The sequence below is a fragment of the Phasianus colchicus genome, chromosome 2 (genome assembly GCF_987193195.1).
Source record: "Phasianus colchicus chromosome 2, bPhaCol1.hap1.1, whole genome shotgun sequence".
Lineage (NCBI taxonomy): Eukaryota > Metazoa > Chordata > Aves > Galliformes > Phasianidae > Phasianus > Phasianus colchicus.
The window spans coordinates 22,617,215-22,639,587 of record NC_143437.1 but is presented as its reverse complement, the minus strand read 5'-3'; the positions used below and the strand labels follow the sequence as shown (position 1 = coordinate 22,639,587).

Sequence of the window (22,373 nt, the reverse complement as noted above, 5' to 3'; positions counted from 1 at the left end):
GGTTGCCTTTGCTGTAAATAAATAGGTGTCAATAGTTTAATAATGGTATATGTGCTGTTAGCCAAATGAATGAAAGTCTTTAATAAGAATATGCAGTCTATTTAGGCAGGTTTCCAAATAAGATATAAAAATTGTAAGACAAGTGGCAAGGAGAGGTGTAAAACCTGGAGGATTTTTTATTTTCATGTTGCAGTAAGCTTTTTTTTTTTTTTTTGAAGAAACTGAAACAGATTTGCATTGTTTATTTAAAAAATGTTTCTATGAATGCTTGTGATTTAACTCTCTGTAGGTTCTTAAGTCCTCTGAAGAAGTCTTTTTTCATGTCCTGTATTATTAGTATACATCCTTTTTTTTTGTTGTTGTTCTTTTATGCCAGTAACCGGAGGAAAAATTTTCTGATATCACTGATAATTTCTGGATGCTTACAAGCTTTGATATAGTTTTAGTCGTCTATCTTTCAGCTCTTGTTTTGAATATGCTGCTAACATCTTTTAAACTGTTCAATTTTTGGTACTTTATTTTGACTAATGAACCTATTTTCATATTTGCAAATACGATAAATGATGTACCTGGTACTGATGTCTGGCATTATGTCTGAGTCTTGACATGCCCTGTTTTACTTACAGCAACAGAGATCCTGATGACAGTCATATGAGATACAAGGTTTTACTCTGTGTAGCACTGAAGGAAGCGCTTTCTTCTGAGTGAACTGGTAGTGGATCTGCCAGCTAGAATATATCCTGCTTGGTGTGTTGTTCTCAACAAGTGAACAGTGGAACTGAACTTGCTTATAGAGTTATCCGTACAGTGGGAATCACTGTACCTGTCAGACTTGAATTGAAATTGGTAGCCTAACGTTTTTTAAGGCACCAGTTTTCCTACAAATATTGAATTAATATAAATACATTGTATGTGAAGTTGGTGGCACCATCTGCAGTTAAGGTTTCCTGACATTTTCCATTTCATGACATTACTTCCAGTTGCTTGTAATTATGTTCCAGATCTGGAAAATTTGGGGTGAAATTTGGCATGCTTTCTCTCTGAGATGAAGCTGTTGGGCCTTTTCTGTGTGTGTGTGTGTGTATGTGTTTATGTGATGTCTGTTGTTGTTGTTGTTTTTTAATTTTGCTTTTTTTTTTTTTTAAGCCATAATTGAAAAAAAATTTAGCTGTTTCCAGTATGGAAAAATAGCTCTGGTACTCCTGAATACTGTATGACTTGAAATGTGGGAATTTTCTTTTCCCATATCAAAGGCATATATCCGGGAAGTGGTCTTGTTCATCTACTCTTACAGGCTTTGATAAAAGTGGGAAGAAAGGATCTTCGTGGTTGGAAAGAAGAGTAAAAAGCTTGGCTGTAAAAGAGGCATAGGTGGCTAGTATGGGTTGAATTAGTCAGATTTCCAGTGCCTGAGTTCTGAATAAGCTGAATCTCTTTGGTTCAAATGCACATAAAGAAGAGTGAGACTGGCTGGTGGTGAAGACAGGAACTAATGGGAGCTGAAATGGAGCTGGACAGGGGCTAGGAGGGGGCATAATAGGAGGAAGGGGAGTAGAGGCTCATCTTAATAGGATCACATATTAAACAATATCCCCTTGAACAACAGCATTATGGGCATCCTGGAGTTCTGTTTTCAGTACGTAATGAAAATCCTTTGAAAAATCTTATACTGTAGACTTTCTCAATAGAGTAGTGGTAATGCTGAACATTACTGAGTTTACGTGTGCACTTTTAATGCCTGTTAGAATTTGAGATCTACAGAACTAAGGATAGCATGTCAAATTTGTACAGAACCCATTTGAAATTTGGAAAAGGGAGGAGGAGGGCGCTTTCCTTACAGAAGTAAAATACAACCAGATTTTCTAATTGTGATGGAATCTATGCTTGAGAGATGTAGCTGGATAAAGTTGGCCACTGGCATGGGCACTGTAGTGAAACTGAAATAAGAAAATTAACGAGGCAGTTTCCTCCAAGCACCTTTAGCTTTGCTCAATGTCATAGAATCTGCTTTAATTTCAGTTATGGAACAAGGGGCTGTTTATTCTAAGTTAAATAAAATTGTGCATGCGAGCATCTGTTACTGACATTTTGCCATTTGTTGTCATGAGTTTAAGCATTACTAACATAAATATCCTAGAATGGCTTTGTTGTGTAGGCTTTTCTTTATAAACCATTTTCATTTCTACTTCATACTGCATTCTCACAGAAAAACTCAATTGGGGATGGTGCATCAAAATTTGCCTTTTTTGATATGTTAAGTATCCAAATATGATAGTGAAGAAACGTTGAATTTACTTCATGTAAAACACTGAGTATTTTCTTCCTTAATGAAGAGTTTCAAGAACTTCAGTGTGTACTGCCTTACAAAGACGGATCTGTTTTCTATTGAATAAATTTTCAGATCTTTTGGAGGCTTAGAGATCTTTCAGTTTTTGTACAAAAAAAAACCCACAACCCCCTTAGATTACTAAATCAGGTAATACCTCAAATTACAGTGAGATGATTTTTTTTAAATATTACAAAATTTTTAATTGAAGTTTCTTAAATATCTTCAGTGATAACCGCTTATGGTTATTTTCTTGTATTCTGTTTTGAGCAGTAGTAGATTTGCTGTATTTTATTCAAACAGACAACTCTTATATGAGTAAAGATCAGCATGGTTCATCATCTGAGAGTGAAGATGAAGCACTGGGTAAATATCATGAGGCCTTGTCTAGAACCCAGAGTTCCAGGCTGCCAGTGGTGGATGGCAGACAGCAAAAAAACTATGTATGGGAAACCAGGCAAAAATATAGCCCCCTGTCTGCAGAATATGATGGATACAGTAGTGAAGCCTCAATAGATGAAGGTAAGATTGATTTAAAGCATTCATTTTATTCAAGATTTCAGAATTATGTTGTTAAGTCGTAGACAGAAAAAGCTTGATTTGCAAATAATCAATGTCAGCAAGAAGCATCCAGGTTCTTTTGTATTTATGCATGCTCCAAAAAAAATTAGCACAGAATTGTTTGCATATTCTTCCAGAAATACTGCAAATGATATAATATCTTAAATAAAATTTTATAGAATTTTATTATTAGTCATTATATTCTCTGAGGGATTTACTTTAACTTGTTTTTGTTTAGGAAGGAAATGTGGGTACTCTTGATGGATTCAGTGATATTATCAATACCTGATATGCCTTTCTTGATAAGCTGTCATAACAGCAAGTAAACTGAGTTGGTTATTGGTTCTGGTGCACATGCATATTTCACTATCAAGTAATGGAATGTTCTTCATCTTTTCTACTAAAATCACAGAAAGATGTGATTAGATTAATCTGAATTAATCTGAATTAATAGCTGAATGTAAACAAAGGAATGTTTTCTTTTGTGTTATATATCTCAAGATTTTAATTAAGAGTTTAATTAAGAGTGACAACAACTGCCTGATACAGAGGTTGAAAAATCTGCTATCAATATTTAATCAATATGCTTTTTGTGCTTGAAAATAGTTGCGTGGGAGAACTGTATCTGTAGTCATTTTCTAATGTGAAAAGTGAGCTTAGTTAAAGGTGTTCATAGGTCAGGCTATTATATAGGTAGTGTATTATGGTAAGACGTGCTGGACTCCTTTTAATATGTTGAAGTGCAGCATTTTTTAGAGAGTGGTGTTTTCTAGCAAAAAGTGGACACCTGTAATAAAAAATACTACATTTAAACATTGCATCCAGTCCAAGAGAACTTGAAAAAAGGTAGTCTTTATATAACTGTTGTAATTCAATTATATAAAAGTTTGCTTGTCACTAATATTTGAAATGAGCGCATGCTCACTCATGATTCCTGTGGTTAAGACACAAAGGACATGACATTTCTAGGCAAACAAGTTGCCAAATATGAAAATTATTTTCTGATTACGAGGATTTTCAGTTCTTTTCTTTGCTGTTAACTTGTTGGAAGGCAGGAGACAGCATTCCAGCAATCAGGGAAGGAGATGCAGAAGAGAGATCAGGTTGTGGGGGCAACAAGCATGAGGGGACAGTAGAAGTATTTTGTTTTCTGGATGGGGGTTGTTTTCCTGTTTGTGTTTTTTGATGCCTACTGATATCTATTGGCAGTACTGTTGAGGCAAATATGAAAGATACTAATTTTCTTATACGGCTGATGTCATTGTTGGTATACAGTGGTGATATATATCAGCAGGAGATGGAAAATTCAGTTCTATTTATTAGAATGCTTGGATATTCAGAGTGAGGTATTTATCAGTTTTCAGACTGTTGAGGTCACTTGTTGAAATATTCATGTTTAAAGGACCATGTGGCATTCCTCTTTGTATTTCACAGCTGCAGAGAATACTGATCATAGTTCATCATCTCAGTGCAATGTTCTCATTCATCTGAGCTTTTCAGTTTGGCCCTGTTAAAGTTAAGCTCCAGTAGCATTGTCTTAGCACGTATCTACTTTTGTTGTGATGTTTAATAGTTGTCTTTTTGTCATCCTCCCACTTAGTCAAAATTCACACTCAGTGATTTTATCATCTCCTGGGGATTAAAAATTCCAGGCTGGAAATCTTTATTATAGTTAGACTGTTAAGACAGAAGAACGCTGTTGGCAAATGCAGCAGGAAACTAACAATTGTTTCACTCCTCCTTTCTTTTTTTTCCTCTTTTTTTTTTTCTTTTTTTTTTTTTTCTCCCTTCTCTTGCTAAATATGTCTTTTACCAGTTGCTATCCTTTCTCAACACTGTTTCCATTCAGGAAACTTGCTAGATGCAAAACTCATTTATATATACGTACACACACACTTGCTCTAAAATTAGCATGTAAATTCAATTTACTATAATGAAAGAACAGTGAGGATTTGGGGAGGCGAAAAGAGGGAAGCAGAAGCTATCATAACTTACACCCTAACTTAGAAAACTGTACATTTTTAACCGCATACTTGCAAACTGCCTTAGTACTGTCTGAATTTTACTTTTGCTACTTCTTGATAGCATTCATACTCTTCCAACATCAGCAGTATTATCTGATAGCCTGCAATCATTCTGCACTTGCAAAAATTGTGCAAAATTGCTTTCAAAGAGCTCTCAAATGAGACGGATTTTGACTCATTTTTGGAATCATTTCATCTCAACAAAAGATGTTTGTTAGTATTTAAAAAATAATAATTGGGCTTGGCAACAAGTTAACCAAATATTTTTCACTTTTCCATGACCTGAAGATGGCACACTAGAGTAATTAGTATATTTCTTTGTTCTTCATGTCACACAATAAGAATCTTTGCACAATTGTAAAATTATGAAATTTAAACACAGCTAGACTAAAGGAAAACCCAGAGTAGACCTTGTTGTGTCAAGCACATAATGGAGGAAAAGCTGCCCAGCCAAGGACTTTGATGAAGAAAGCATGCAGTCAAAAAAAAGGAGAAAGAACTGACCAACACTACCAAAGAGTTCATGTGTATTAAGAGAAACACTTTACTTAACAGGTGAGGTTAAAAATCTCTTGTTGCAAGTGGAGAGCATCCCCATTTTCAGTGTTTTCATGTAATTTTTAAAAATTCAAAGTTTTATTGTTTCTTAAGTCTATGAGACAGGATGCCATAGAAAACTTGAAATTTTTCATTAAATTATTATATTTTTATAAGAAGTTTAAAGACAAATGATAGAATCATTTCTTTATTTGTAATTAAATGAAAAGCAATGTTTTCTTATGTACTTTATTTAATACGAGAAACAACAGCCAGTATATGTGGTGTCTGCATTCATCTGTTTCATCATATACACTTAATCATTTCTACTTCTGAGACTCAAACATTTAAGCTGCACTGCCAGCCTAAGGCAACAATCATTCCATATGCTGACCAGGACTTGATAGTACTGCAGTACAGTGGTGAGAGAATTTTTTTCTCATTGCTGTTTTCTTCCTTCTCATCAATTCTCATGGAATTAAAAATTCCACTAGAGAGAGTAATATGAGTGATTATAACAGGATATTTCCTTTTCAGAAAGTTCTGTATTATTTTCTCTTCAGTAGTCTATCACATGTTGTACTTAGCAGAAGTGTGCTGTGTGTTTACAAAGGAGTCAATAGATGTTTTTTCTAATTTTGCAATTTATTGTGCATGGTAATCTCCACTTTGTAGGCCTTTTTGTTTGTTTGTTTGTTTGTTTTTAGACATATCTGCATTTAACAGTGCACACACAATATTTTACAAAGAGACAAAAATATAATCTTGTCTTTCTTCATACACCTTAATAAGAACTTTCCTCACCTTACTCAAAACATTTCTAATGTATACCATCACCATGTCCAATCAAATTATTTTAAAATTCACTCACTATCTGTTACTTCATTGCATGCATTTTCTATCCTCGTATCTCTAAAAATGTCTTATTCTGAAGTCTGAAACTGTGTAGCATGCTTTCACATCATTCTTTTGTCCTCTAGATGGCCGTATTAATCTTCCTTTTCAACTTATTTATTTCATACTGGCATAGCATTTTTGTAAATGTTTTACTCATGAAAGTAGGAAAGCAAGATAACTTGAGGGATTTTTTTTGTTGTTGTTCTAGGAGTGCTGTAGGTTGTTTTAAATTTTCTCAGATAACTGCTTATGTCCAATTTCTGAACCACTTTATACATTTATATATAGTGGATTTGATTCATTTAGATTCTGATGAGTTTTAATATCTCTTTTAAGTGGACAAAAAAAAAAAAAAAAAAAAAGTACCAAGTTGCAAGCATTTCTGCAGATTTCAAGCTATTCAAAATGTTTGTTTCTTGCTCCTTATCAGCAAACTTACTTCCAGAGTATCTTGAAAAGAAAATCTGATTCATTAGAAAATAAAGATGTTGACAAATAAAAATGGCACAGAATGACAAAATAATGGTACACATAGAAAGATAAAATGGTTTAGAAGATATTTGTGCAAGGATCAGGTGCAACCTGACTCTGAACTGTTAATCACAGTAAAGAGAGAAACATTTATAACTACTATATTTCTTCATTTATATGTGGACTTAATCCAGTCTTGGTGCTTAGGCACAGAATTCCAGGTTAGGTGAAGGTCAAAAATCTTATTCTTTTCAATAATATTCTTTGTGTTCTTCATCTTATCCAATAAATTATAGATATTGAAATGATGTTTTTCCTCTTACATCCTGTTTATCCTAACCTTTCAAATGTTATTATCATGTTGAATATAATATAGGATTAATATAGACTGTGATATTACACATCTCCTTCAAACAACAAAAATAGGGGAGGGGGAAAGGTGCCAAAATAACTGTAATTTATTTCTGCTAGCTAGGAGATTATTATGAAATGGTGGTCTAAATAAGGAAGTGCATTTGTTTACAAACTTTTCATTTGAAGTCATTAGTTTTTTGGGTTGGGTTTTTTTTTTTTGCACTTTGGCAAATTTAGTATCTGTACTGATATGATCTTAAATGGACCATGCTTTCCAAATGATTTCAATTTCCAAAACATTTTACAGTGTGGTATTAAATGAGCTTCTTTGTCTCCAAAGTAGTGGCTACTTCCTGAATTTAACAACTCAGGCTTTATACGAGCAAATTGTTGTGTCTTTGTTATCTCTACAGCTTAATAGGCAAATACAATGTATTTTCTTTAAGGAAACAGTCTCAGAAATTCCTTATAATTGAAGCTTTTAGGGATAAAAGTGTTAGGGTAAATGTATTGAAATTAGAGTTTTGCAGGCAGATGTCAAACCTGAAAGCATGTCCTTCTCTTTGCTGTGCAAAGTACTGAATGTCAGCAAGCAAATCAAGGAAATTGATCCCAGTTCTGAAATAGAATTACTGACATTGTGATGGAAAAAGTACAAAACTTGCTTCGCAAACTTAAATGTACTTTACTTAGTTATGCATTACCAGCTCAGTGCAACTACAGGTTTCATCTTCAACCTGTTTTAAAGTCTTTTTCTGACATCTCAATTGATAAAGCCTTGTGGCTGAAAATGTATTTGTTCAGAGGCTCTATTTCTGAGAATGGCCCAAGTGCCTTACATTTCTCAAGGTTTTTAGGAAACATATGGAAGCACTAAAAGACTGCAGTGAGAAAACATAAGTTCTCTTAAATGAGAATCTGCTGCTCTAGCAGGCATATGCTACTGGATTTTATCCATCTTCTCCATATTGTGAAGGTAGAATATGATGTTATTTTTATAGTTTATCTTCTCCACTTTTATTCTTCTCTAGGCTTTCAGCACTTTATGTTGACATGCCTGTTGGACATATGTTTGCCTTGCTCCTCCGTGTCAATCTTTACACGTGAAGGCGACTGTTCTGATTTGGAATCTCTTGGATCTGATTCTTTTTGCAGCTTTTTGCCTTTTCTTTCTCTTGCTAGTTTACATGTCTTGGGAAAACTCTTTTCACTGCACAACTTAGGTATATAGAGAGCTTTTTTTCATTATCTGCCCAAAAGCTCTTTCATAAGCACCTCAAAACTGATATACAAATGAATCTCACTAGTTTGCGAAAGTAATCTGCAGGTTTTTTTCCAGTAAATACCTTCCTCAAGCTAAGGTGAAAGCCACTGGACAGGCTGAGAAAGGATGGATCACTCAGTGAATCGCTTGATAATCACATGTCTTTCAGTTTAATTTCTAACATTACTCCTTGCGCACAAGCAGATCCATTTCAAGCCAAATCTGAATGAAGAATTACTGTTGGAAAATTGGAGTGAATGAGAATAAATTAGAAGTGTTCTGAGATATTCTTCCCATTGTAAGGTGACCACACATTTTTGTCTGATGTTTCTTTATAGATTAACTGTGAAATTTCTCTGGTGTGGTATGTGTTGGAAGAAAATATTCTTTTTGCTCTGAGGCTTTGAGTAGACATAGTTCTTCAAACAGTACATCCTTCAAGATACTTTTGAAATGATCTTCAGTAAATACACTTAAAAAAATCTTAGGTAATGTTCAGAGCAGTAATTCCCAGATGTTTCATAGTGTATTTTGAAGACTGAGTCATGTTACAACTATGAAGTGTTCCAGATACTCATACTCAGGTACCTCAGTTGATAGTACTTGTGTAATATCAGTTTATAATTCTTGGTGCACTTCTAAATATTTTTAGGAGAGGAAAAAAAAATCTTTTATTAGTGACAATATATTTTATTTGCTCCAGCTTTTTTTTTTTTTTTTTTTGTAACTTGGACACCTACCCTTTAATTATTTTATTTTAAGGGTGGATATAGTACAGGAGAAAGGGCAGTGATAATAAATAAATAAATCCCTGATTGTATGTTTCTGCCTCCTATTCAGTTGTTCTTTGCCTTCTGAAATGTTCCTGATAGTAAAGGAATATTTATTCACATATTAGAATGTGATTGTGTTGTGGTCACGGTTCTTTAACTATAAATTTCACGCAAGCATGTTGTTTACCAGTAGAATCTAGAGGTATGGAACGGATGATATATATGGATAGAGATAGGAAGTACATGTGTAATTCAATGTTACTATAATTTTCTTGGGGAATGTTATATAGCTGTCAAGAGGTAAGTATGGGAAATAAAACCAAAGGAGATTCAAGGCTGAGCTTAACTACAGTTTGGAAGAACACGGAGTTACACTGAGAACTTCTGAGATGAAATTTTAGATGACATCCCAGTTGTACACAGTATTTTGTCAAGCAAAGGAAATTGAGGGTAGCTGGATAGAATGAGTTTGAATAATTGTGAAATAATGGATTAACTATGTGATTAACAGCAGAGATACTGAAAAAAGTTATTGGAGAATGCATGTCATCCACTGCTGAGAGAAAACTAGTAATGAAGCTCAGTGATGATAAGGTTTTCAACAAGAAAATTCCTTTTTCAGCTAGATCGCATCCAGAAGGGGAAATACGGCCATCCAATGGGAAAGGGCTTTTTTCCTCATATGTGCAAGTGAGCCAAGCAGTCTAACAAATTAGGTTCCTCCTGCCAGCATTTTGAAGTCTTTGAAGAAAAACCCCTTTGCAGTGATGTGAAAGCTTTGAATAAAGTCACCCTTAGCAATATGATGTCTCTGAAGTGATGATATAAATCATACATTAATAATTACAGGAAAGTTTCCATTTTGTCTTAAACTTATTCGAGCTAAGTTGCTCATCTGTTTGCATATGGAATTTATGAAAGGATCAAGATCTGCCATTGATTGGGAAAAGATTATGTGTAATTCCTTGTACTTGATGCCAGTGTTCCATATTAATAAGGTTTGTGATGTAAGAGGTAGTATATCAATCAAATAGTCACTTCTGTGATGAACCTAGCAATTCTGCTGATCTGAGATCTCACACTGAAAACTCAGTATTTCGTTCATTAATGTGATCTAAACACTGCTGAGCATGGACATTTTGTTTCTTGGGATTAAGGTAGTATCTTGTGATTCTATGGAGATACTCAAGACCCATCTGGACACCAAGCTGTGAAACCTATTGTAAAAGGTTTTCGCAGGGTCTCTTTTGGTTCCTTCCAACCCCTGCAATTCTGTGGTTCTGTGACTCCGGGAACCAGATTCTTTACTCTTTGGTTAAAGATCTGTTACTGTTAGGACCTCCAATCACATTAGAAGAACATGTTGATGTTGTAACTGAAATCTTTTTGATTTGTTGCACAGTGAGTGTGGATTATTTCCATATGCATATACATATTAATTTCATAGATGTAGATACAGATGTAGCTATATCCTATATTCCCTCAAAATAATTAATATAGATATTATTTTTTTACTCTAACTTCCTTAATGATAGTCTTTTTTCATAGCTACTTTAATTGTACATATTTTCTGGGACTTCATCGCATCTGAGTATATGGCATGAAATTATCTCTGTAGCTTCTGTGAAGGCAAAGATCTGTCTTAATTTTTGTTGTTCTTAAATAAGCTCTTTTTTTTATTATTTTTTTATTTTTAATTTTTTTAAGTAAGTGCTATATACAGTGCTTTGATTTAGTTACCCTAACTTTTAAAACTTGTTGGAATATTGTCTCTTGGGAGAAGGGTAAGTTTTTATGTAATACAGCATGTAAGTCTCATCCCATCTTGTCCCTGCTATTTCCCCCTCTCCCAGTTACTTTTCTTCTACTTTATTTACGCTAATCTGGTTTCTTAGCATAATTGCCATGCTTCTGGTTATTTCAGTGTTCTTCAAGGTTATCTGCTGTGATGGAATAATAGCCTCATGGAAGCACACTGGGAGAACCCAAAGGGAAAAATATTTTATTACTGAAATTCTGATTCTGGTCCTTAGACAGAAGCAAGCAGACATGCTTAGCTGGGAATAGGAATTTCTGTGTGGAGTCACCTATTCCCAATTCAATTAAAGCTTGATCTTTAAGTTTGTAAATTGGAAATCCTATGAGTTCACCTTCTGCACCACTTAATATTCTGACATCGTGTGTTTTTATGTATACATTTCTACGAGGTGTTTAAGAAATATGTAAGAATTACCTTGCTCTTTATTTGTAACCTTTGTGTTCAGTCTTGTTGAACCATTCTAAATTCAGTCCTTAAAAATATTTTTAAAAGATGTCATTATCCTGATATTCTGTTTGTTTCAATTTTTAAAGCAGATTTATGACATTCCTTTGCAAATGTATCAATTTGTCAGATAAAGGTTAAAAATTAGATACGTTTTATTCATGTTAAAGTCACACCCAGCTTATTTAAAGGCAGCTTTGACTTGGAGTTGCAAGCCTGAGGATATTGATTTGAATTATGCATGACTGTCTGGTATGCAGTTCCATTAGCCTTCTGTGTGGATAATGTAAACATGTTCAGAATTTTAAGTATCCTATATGAGCGGCAGGTTAAAAATAGAGCTGATAAGAGCACGTGTATTTGGAAAATCCAAATCTTAGAGAATAAAACTACAAAAGGTTCGTCTCTGCAAGAGGCTGACTTCAGGTGTGGTTTTCTTTTCTTTGAAAATACTCAGCCCAAGCAAATGCCACTTATGTGACTCGAGCAGATGACACGGTTGCTGTTTCTCGCTGCAAAGAGTTGATGTTTGTACCAGAAAACATTCAAATCTGAGAGGTCATATGTTTTTTGAATGGCTCGAGATTAGCGTGAGTAATGAGACCAATTTTTTCTTATCTTCAGGGAACCTTTTACTTAATTTTGCACAAACTTTTGTGGAATCCAGTTTCATAGCTCCTGTTTTTGATAACTGATCTATTTGGTTTTCCCTGTATCTCAGCAATCTGCAGTTTGATAGTATGCACAGTGAGACTTATTTTGAAATCCTCAGCACTAAAACCTCTATGTTAATAAGATTTCAAACAGCTAGTATCTTTTTAGACTTTTTTGAGTTCTTTTGAGTTTTAATTGAAAAAAGACATCTCTGAAATGAAAAATAAAATGTCATCCTTGTTATATTTCATTAAAATATATTATACTTCGAAGAGTTTTAGTGTCTCTGTATTGCAAGTTTATCATCTGTGGCAATCTGATGAGTGAAAATTTGAAAAAAATGAAAAATCTTTTATGCTTACTTTAAAGCAATGGATACAAACCAGAAAACTAGTCTTTTTTTTTCTCACAACCATCTTTTAAAAATTATTTCTCTTGAAGTGCTTTCTACATGGTTATGTTAAATTCTACTTGTAAAGCCTGAATGGAACAACTTTCAACTAATTATGGAAGAGCATTATGATGTGTTTTCCCTAAATTTTAGAGTGCTTATTTGCTTACCTGCTGGTTTAGAAATAATCACGTGAAAATTTGCACGCCAGTATATGGCTGAAAAGATCTCCGTGATGATGAAGTTGGTTGTTCTGCCCTGAGATCTTTTTTTCATGTCATAGGTTGATCATGCATGTTGATCTGCTCAAAATTTGAACAATATAGTAACTATTTAGTAGATCTGGTAAATTTGGGAAAGATAGTTAGGAGTTGGTGGTCATATTTTCCCTTTTAAGTGAGGAATAATTCTTCTGTTAAAAATTAATATCTGGTGCTCTCCTTTGGTGAAATTGATCATCCTGTTTCATAATGGCTGCAATCAGAGCAAAATTCATTTCCCTGGCAATGACAACCTCTGCTTGGAGTCATCTGCTTTTCCCAATGCCATTTTCTACCTGTGGACAAAAAAAAAAAAAAAAGCTTTAAAATCAGAAAATATTTGTGAATAAAACTGTTCATTTTCGTTGGTGTTGGGGACAACCTGCTGTTCTCAAAGTTACAGGGAAGAGCAGTGGCCAATTCTTGACATCTTTGAGATTCTGTGAAGGAAGAGGTGTTTGTTTTGAATGAAGAATGATGACCGTGGTAGTTAGCCTCATTATTTCTTAATTAACAACAACAAAAAAAAGATTATGATGACCAGGAGTACAGAGTCATTGTGCAAATATCACTGCTGTTCAGTAGTTCTTTGTGTGTGTGTTTGTTTTTGCAACATGAAGCTGATTAACTGTTGAGTTTGTTAATACACATGATCTAGCATAAATGCCATGAAGCATCAGCCAATCTTGAGTTCCTTCTCATTGTTTACTAGCTTTTCATTACTTTTAAAAGATGTTTCAGGAAAAAAAAAAGTAGAGAAGTGATGTTTAGTTAGACTTGAAGTTGTATTCACAGTGGAAGTGTTATAGGGATGTTTTGCATCACCAAAATAAAGTAACATAACCTGAGAAAGTACAAAGTAAAAATGAAAAATTAAAAGAAATGCATCTTATCTAATCTAGACAAACATAAAGTTACAGACCTACATTGATACTGTTTGGAAAATGATAAAGTTTAATATGCCTTTGGTATATATTTGTTTGTGGAAAACTTATCAGAATAATACAGTTAACTCATAATGTTTATAGAAACAAAAATAAGAGGCTGTGTTTTATGTTTCAGTGTCTCTGGCTTAGATATTAAGCTTCAAAATCTGTGAATTTTAAAGCAAGGCTGAGCTTGTGGATATAAAAAAGTTAAGTTTTTGCAGAGTGTTTTGTTATATTGCTTAAAGAAGTTTAGATAACTAAGGAAAAGGGGCAAGAGGAGCATTTTGCTTATCCATTCTCCTGGTCACAAGCACTCAATTACTTTTTTGGCACCCATTTTTACGTAACTGTTGTATTTCCATAAATTTAATGGAGTCAGAGTTGATAGATTGTTCTTAAGAAGTCTATACTGAGTTCATGTTACCGTATTCTTTTCCTTCTGGCTATTTCCCTTTATTTCTCATATGTTCATTCAAATCATGGTAATGTCAGCAGTTTGGTTTTGAATCCTGTGAATTTTGCTGTCTGAGCGGGAGATGGTCTTTTGGTTTGAGGAACAGGTCAGAATGTGAGAACATAATGGGGGAATAAGTTTACTAACTGCTGCCTTGTTCACTGATTATTATTAGAAATTATTCCCAGCTCATTGGAATACAATTTCCATTTGAAAATGCCCATAATAAAGTGATATGAAGAGGTGAAACAATTTCTATTATTTCTATTATTTTCTTAAATTCATGCATAATCTCAGAGTTGCATACAATATTTCTGCAACTCATTTACGAAATACGTGCTGAAAATGGTTACATTTTACGTTTTCAGTGTTCCAAGCAAACGTGGAATTAGTCTGTGTACTCCTATTTTCACTTTATTGTTGTTCCAGAATCGATCTGATTAGATTGTTCTGTGTCTGCATTTTTTCATTTTGTTTTCCTTGATAGAAAAGAACCTGCCACTTTATTTCATTACAAGCATTGTGTATGGTGTACCTCAATTTTTTGAGAGGAAGGAGAGAAGGAACACTTCCAAGAGGTTTGATGTTCATCCCGTATAGATGGCTCCGACAGTGTCAGTTTTCTGGTGTTTGATAAGGCACACAAAGCAGTTATGGGAGAAGGCATATCACTTGTATCCATGGTAACTCAAAAGATACTTTTGAACTCAAAAGGATAGAATAAGCCAGAGTAATAGGTCTCATTATAAGGGCAAAATACAAAAAAGGTTCATGCATGTGCTTTTAATTAGTTGCAAAAAATAGCTAGAATCAGAGATGATGCAATGAAACAATAATTCTTACTGCTAGAAATGAGCAACATTTGAAGTCTAAAGATGTGCTCAGCTGAAAGGCTTTTATCATACCATCTTATGGGTACTCAATCCATGAATACTAATAGATTTTCTATCGTTTCCTAATCATGCTTAGGACATGAGAGTGCACGTTGATAAAAGCTCATTCAAGTCTCATATACCTACAAGTTTTAAAAGTTCCATGGTGATATTAATTCTTGGGGCAGAGATGAAGCTTTTTATGAATAGCGCATGCAATGCACTCTGTAATGTTTTACAAGTGTACCACTGGAAAAAATAAATGTAATGAATGCTTCTTTATATGAATAATAAAAAAAAAATATTGAAAATGCAGTTTAGTTTGAGATCAAAGGTACAGTATTTTCCAGAATAACTCTCTTTAATTAATTTTAAAATGGGAAGGTAAGCAATAGAAGGGAACTGTGAAAATGTAATCTAAAACTTGAATAGATGCACTAGAATTGAATCCTGGAGAACCAAAATAGAACAAAGTACATGGTATAGGACGTCTGAATAACCATTTTAATAGAAATATTTTAATACTGTGAATAATTTTAAAGTTTTCTATCTGAACAGCAGCGTTTGTAAGGAATCCATCTTGCATTGCAGTGCAATTCTTCACATTATTTCCTCTGTTGCTATAGAAACTAATTCTAGTGCAGCTGTGATCGCTTATCAAAATTCTAATGTTTCAATACCCATTTCTTATTTTGAGTTATTTAAATAGCCTTATCTTACTTTGAATCAATCTGCACATTTCATCACTGTGGAATTGTTGACTGGTCAAAATGTTAATGCAAAGAGATAGCAAATGCTGTTTTTCTCCCATTCTGCCATCTAAGTTATCATACTTATTGTTAAAGTTTGAATAACAGGCATATTAAGGCTTTTTCACTTGATAAATATTAAAGGTCAATATTTGCAGTGTTACATTGTCATTTTGATATGGATATTACTTTCTAGGTGTAATCTTAATTATATTCAGTATTTTGTGAACCTTACATTTTTCTAGCTATTAATACATGATCTTGGGGCGTATCTACATGTGTATTTGTGTTTACAGGTATGCATTTAACAAAAAATTTATGCACAGATATAGTTTGTGGTTTTTTTTTTTGTTTTTTTTTTGTTTTTTTGTTAGTGGCTTTTACCCAAAACCTGTATGTGGACGTGTTTATGTTATCAAGGTAAAAATGTCAGTGATGCAAAGGTGTCTACAACGAGTCAGCTGCAAGGTGTACTGCAGTGGAACTTCACCAGTTAACAAAATATTCTAAATTTCTTTTGCTTCTTGTTTTGTTTTTCATATTTTTATTTTATTAAACAATGAAAGCTTATGCTGGTGAAATATTAGTATGGAATAAATCAGAATGCAGCAGAGTAATTGGTTTAACATATATACAGAGCTATACGTAAAAGTAAATATGTTCACAAGTAAATTCTTAAACAACTGTATTACAGAAGAGACTTTATACATTTGTGGTAATTCTGTGCTGTATAACCAAGGATGGGAACCATTTTTGATCCCCACATGTTGTAGAACATATATTGTACAATGAATAATAGGTTGAAAAAGACTCATAGGGTCATCTGGTCTGATCTTCTGATTGAAGGAGAGCAGCTAATTTCAGGACCTAGCTGGAAGAGCTTTTAAAACATTCAAGGAAGAAGATAATGCAGACTCTGAGTAACCTCTTCCAATCTTTAACCACTCGAATTCCTAAGGTTTTTTTCTCTTATATTTAATGAGAATTTCCTGTGTTGCAAAGTGTACGTATATCAGTTACATACTAGTTTTATGTATTGATTAAAAATGTAAACTTTCTAGGTCTTAGTGCTGAGATTAAAAGGAAAAAAAAAAAACAATTGACAAAAAACCCCACAGAAATAGCATTCTTGGTGTGAACTGTGTTAAATATCACTCTGCTGTGTGTATTTTCAATTGTAGTGATCTAAAGACCATGCTGACAACAAAAACAGGTAGGATGATAATAGTTCTAAAGACATATGTTGTATACTTTCTAATCCTGTAGCAGAGATTCTGAGATGTTCCAGCAGTACTTTGCAAAATAATTACAGACTTTATAATGAGTGTACACTAATTTCACGTAGAGAGAAATAAATCATTTTCAATTTTGAAATTATCATACAAACATTTTGCAGCTGTAGATGTCAGACTTTGATTGCTAATTAACTCCTGCTTACTACCTTTAAGTCTCTTATTCAACAAGCAAAATTAAACAGCAATTTCAGATTGTGTACAATTTTTTTTACTAATACAAGAAAGGTTCATGTGAAGCAATTTTTTTTGTTGGATATGCATGTTTTTATTCTGTAACACCACCTAATACGTTTAATATTTTTAAGTACAGAACCATTTTCATGACATCACAATTTTCCAGTTAGTGTTTTGTGCAGAATGATTTGCTGCACTAAAATCTGTTGGTTAGCATGATTATTTCTTTGGGTGGATGACAGGGCAGAGTAATTCATCTCCTACTGTTTGATGAGGGCTGAAGCATCATCAACAGGCCTTATGTATGCTGCAGTACACAGCTTAGCCGCTGTTCTCTGACCATCATAAGGAGAGATCTCCTGACTTGTAGCTGTGACTGAATGAAAATATCTTCACCCACAAGTCACACGTTTATTAAGTGTTCTCAAAATTCAGAAAATTACCTGTTCTGTGAATGATATTGTGACTATGGAAGCATGGCAACAACTTCATCATACTTGACTTATTAGCCTACTAAAGCAACTCATCTGTAACAGCAGGAGTTCTGGAAGCACTGCAAAGAAATGCAAGAAATTTAGTTTTGTGTGATCATGCCTGTGTGTGCACTGAGAAACTTGTTTGAGGCTTTGCTGGACCGAGCGGAACAGATTCACAGGCATCCTGTTGCTTAACCTGTTCTTTTTCTGTGCATCTTCCTACTGGATGCATGAAAGAAAGATATCTTGGTTTGAAAGCTTATCCATTTTCTGTGATTTTACTATTTCTCGTTTCTTTTTATGGCACATGGCTTCTGACTGCTTTTTATTCAGTAAAGTTATGGGATCTGTTTCAAAATAAATTTCTGAATTTTTTTAGTTGTTTTTACTAAAATACTCTAATTACTGTAGGAAATATAGTTCATTTTACTAAAGGAAGTCACTGAGCTGGTGTGTCAAGGAAAGAAGAGAAAGTCCCTGAACTGACAAGAGAAACTGAGTTCCTTTGGAATCTCAAAGTCTGAATAAACAATTACCGCCGTCTCACTCTCATTAGGAGAAATAACAGATAATAATTATATAATATAAATATAAAATGAAAGTCTATTCTTACAAGCACCTTTCTTATCCTAAAATATAACTAGCCATGTTCTCTAGGTTGCGTAGATTTTCACCTAGAAATATGGATATCCCTACCCATCGTCTTTTCAGATTTCTCTTTTATCTCTGTACTCTGTTGACATTCATTTTTTCTCAGATCTGAACCAATTTTTTACATGTCATATGTTGTTTTATTTTCCTTTTCCTTCACTTTTCTTTCTCTGTCATTTTTTGTTCTGTTACTTTACATGTTAGTAATTTTCCTTCCTGCTTGCATCTTTTTTTTTCCACACTATTTGCTCTTTTTCTCATTTTTGTGCAGACCCAGTGAACTTCTCTCCCTTTATTTCTCCTCATCCCTTTGCTGATTTACTAACAAGCTGCCACTTTGAGTCATTGTGCTTACTTTTTCTTTTTGCCTTTTTTTCCTCTTCCCTTTTTTCCATGCTAATTTTATTTTTCTTTATTTTTTTCCTTTTCTTTCAGTGCAAAGCTGATGATAGTAGAAAATTCTACTATCATGGGATTAATCCCAAAAATCATGGGATTAGATCTCTAGCTAGTGGTTTGGAGGTTTATGTGATTCTAACATTAAACAGTTTGTTTGTGTTCTTAGATTAATAATAATTTAGAAGGCTTGAAGTAAAAGTGATATACAACTAGAAGAAATATCGTGGGTGCTAGACTTCAAAGATTTAGTTTTAATTCTACACTTCCTTGAAAGGTTTCTATGTGGCTATGAGCACTGTATTCACGACAATCTTTATTGCCTCTCATATAAATCTGTACCTTCCTCACCCTTCATTCTGCAGCACAGCTCATGTATTGCATGTGTAGTATTACTACTATTAAACAAGACTGGAATTTGAACTGTAATTTGAAGTGGAAAAATGTATTCACCTGAAGTATAGCAATGACAGGAAAAGATTTTCTATAGTCCCTGTCCAGCTACTACAGTACACAGATTCCTCAGAAATGAGACTCATTTACAGTATGTAGATTCTTCAGAACTTTTTAACTGTTGAACTCAAAATTCTCTCTTTAGCATCTGAAAATGCTGGAAAGCTGAACTCGGGTAAGGTTTCAGAGAGATGATGAAAGGCATTTCCTTGTCACCATGTCTAGAATGTCTATTCTAAAGATTTCAAAGCTGATTGTCAGTCATCTTTGGCAAAAGTGACTTCAAGTGAATTTTAAAAGAAAAAAAAAAGAGGATGTATTATGAATTTAATTTCATTTTTTTGAGAGTGGTAATTTTGCTAATTTGGAAAAAATTAACAGTAAACAGAGATGTAGAAGAATATCTGTTTTTATAGGAATTTAGCCAACATAGTAATTGGAAGAGAAGTGTAAAAAGTTGGCTGCTCATAAAAAAAACAAAGTGAAACCAGAATCTAAATTAAATGAAGTTTTTCTGTCTAGGATGTTGAATTAACATGGTTATTACAGATACTTTACTGAAGGAAATACAGTCATGGAAGGGATGGCAGGCGATGTTACAATTTCATTTCTTTAAGATTAGTGCTTCAAAAAAGCTGTACAGAGTTGGATATAGTCTCAGAAAAGCAGGGTTTTTGCAACCTCTTTTAAAATGATGAAAAAAACAATCTTTGAATAAGATTGATCAGATTTATTTATATTTACATCAGTACGCGAGTAACATGTTGAACCAATAGTTCACAGTCTTTTGGGGTGTATTTTGGATAGCTATTCAGAAAAAAACTGAATTAAACTATTTTCTATTCAAATTACTAAACTTTAAAAGAAATCAGAGAATGATAGTTAAATTGTAAGAAAATGACTTCAAGGAATGGTAGTATATAATTTTCGTTCAAAGACAACCAAAATATTTGGGAAGGAAACAAAAGGATTTCTTTGACAGTTCACTAGAATGTTTTAATAATGCGTTTGTAGTTAAATGTTCTAATTTAGGCTAATTTTAGGAAGAACTTGGAGTTCTTCAGCAGTGTCACAGTTTTCTGTAATCTTTACTATAGAAGAAATATTTCTTCTTGTGTAGTGGACTGTCTCATAAATCGGTAGTCTAGTACTTGCAGATAAGAGTAAATTCTTTTAGTCAGTAAACAAACCAAGCTGTAGTTCTGCAGTCTCATAATGTAAACAGACAAATTATAAATATATGTATCTATCAGTAGCTTCAACTGATCTTAGACCTTTCCTGAAGAAGAAACTTGAAGGCAGCTTCAAGAACTATATATCTATAAACACTGTTTTAAGTGTTAAGTTTAAATCTGGGATCAACCTCATAGGGCACGTAAATTTTATAAACGTTAGGAAACCAAATAAAACTTTAAAATGGGACAAAACAGTGTGATTACCTTTCTTGTTTTTGAATGAATTGCTTGATTAAGGCAATAGCTCTTCTGTGAATAGAGGTCTAAAATGTGTCAAATAGAAGAAGTTAGCTGATAAGACTTTGTCCATTGCCCATAATCACTCTGTACTTATTCTGTGTTCCCTTTATTTCATTAAGCAAGACTTATGCCATAACTCTTTCGGAATAGAAATATAGACTTATTTTATTTTATTTTATTGTAAAATACTTGTTTTTTTTTCTTCATAAAGTTGCATGTAAGCTTCATTTTTAAAGGAAAGAGAGCCCCGAGGTTTCATTCAATATTTAATGTTTGGATTTTATACTGCTCGTAACATGGAGTAATTCAGTCAACGTAATATTTTGGATGGTAAAAAAGTTCAAACATGAAAATTCCATTTGGACTGTCTGTGCTGCATGTCAGAAATCTCTAAGGGTATTTAATCATTCAGAATAAGAAAGGTTTCTTTAATTTTTAACCAAGTATTTCATTTTATGTTTTATTTAAATTGTCTTAACATTTACATAGAACCCCTAGAAGGCTTGAAAAGTTGGAATTTCTTAGACAAAAAAAGAATTTTGAGGTGTATGTGGAGATATAGGAAGAAAATACAGTGTTTGAATATGAAGATACTCAAGGTAATTTCAAAACGTGGCTTGCAAAATTATTAAACAATTATTTGTTTAAAAGGAACTAGAAACCACATTCCCCAATAATTTTTCTGATAATGCTGCCTTCCAAAATAGCATGAATATTTATGAGAGTGATATATACAAGAAAGTTGCAAAAGGGAAGTTAATTATTGCTTATGAGACAAGGGAATTATAACCATAGGGATAATTTCTTTTCTCTATGTTGAGATAGAAATTCTTGGAATTACTCAGGAAACATGGGCTGAAGAAAGATTACTTTCTGCTGCTGCTAATGACAGCTTTTAGAAAATTAATGAAGATAGCAAAGTCTAAACATTGTAAACATGGAAAGGAACATCACCAGCTTCATGGAAACGTTGTAAGCCTAGTGTCATCCACAAGGAAATCATTGTGGCAATGTTGGGTAAGTGTGGGATGCAGCCCTCAGCAAGTAAAGTGGTGTGCACTGTCTTTGGGATAGGAAAGGGATGATCCGACTGGATATCCTGGAACCCAGACAAACCAGCAACTCGCACCGCGGGAGATGCTGACTAAGCTGAAGGATCAAACTTCCAGAGTCAGGATGGGGAACATAACAGCCTTTCTCTCACAGCAACCAGTTTGAAGGCTGTGGAGCACTTTTCCCAGTTTTGGCTGAACAGTGTAGTCCAGATTTGGCACCTTCTTACTTCCATCTGTTTGGGCCAATGAATGATGAACTGCATAGGCAACATTTTCCTAGCAGTGACACTATCATAACAGCTGTAGAACACTGGATCACTTCCATGTTTGCAGATTTGTACAAGTGCAGCATAGAGGCTCTTGTTCATCACTGGCAAAAATGCACAGCTACTGGTGGTTGAAAAATACTGTTTTGTAGCTGAGGATTTGCTATCAAATAGTGTTATTGCACTTTTTGTAGCTATTGTAGTTTCCATGGAAAAAAAAAAATGGGAGGCATTACTTTTGGAGCAACCTATGTATTTAGGGTGAAAAAATATTTCTGAGATCTTTACCTGTAAGTTTCTTTTCATTTTTTTCTGTGTTCCAGCACTTCATGGCTGGGAGGAACCTCTGGCTA

The 22,373-nt window shown here is 33.8% G+C and overlaps 1 protein-coding gene across 4 annotated transcripts in view; it reads left to right on the top strand.

Annotated features, from left to right (window-relative positions):
* Window positions 1-22,373, top strand: part of SYT14 (synaptotagmin 14) — an 80,388-nt gene that overhangs the window by 28,304 nt on the left and 29,711 nt on the right. For 2 of the 4 annotated variants that reach the window (XR_016464031.1, XM_090135112.1), the window contains exon 3: window positions 2,630-2,848. The exons of the other annotated variants lie outside the window; for them this stretch is intronic. Coding sequence is in view for 1 of the 2 variants with exons in the window: in XM_090135112.1 (XP_089991238.1) it covers window positions 2,630-2,848 (219 nt within the window). In the remaining variant the exon portion in view is untranslated. The remainder of the gene's footprint in view (window positions 1-2,629; window positions 2,849-22,373) is intronic. 4 annotated transcript variants of the gene reach the window in all.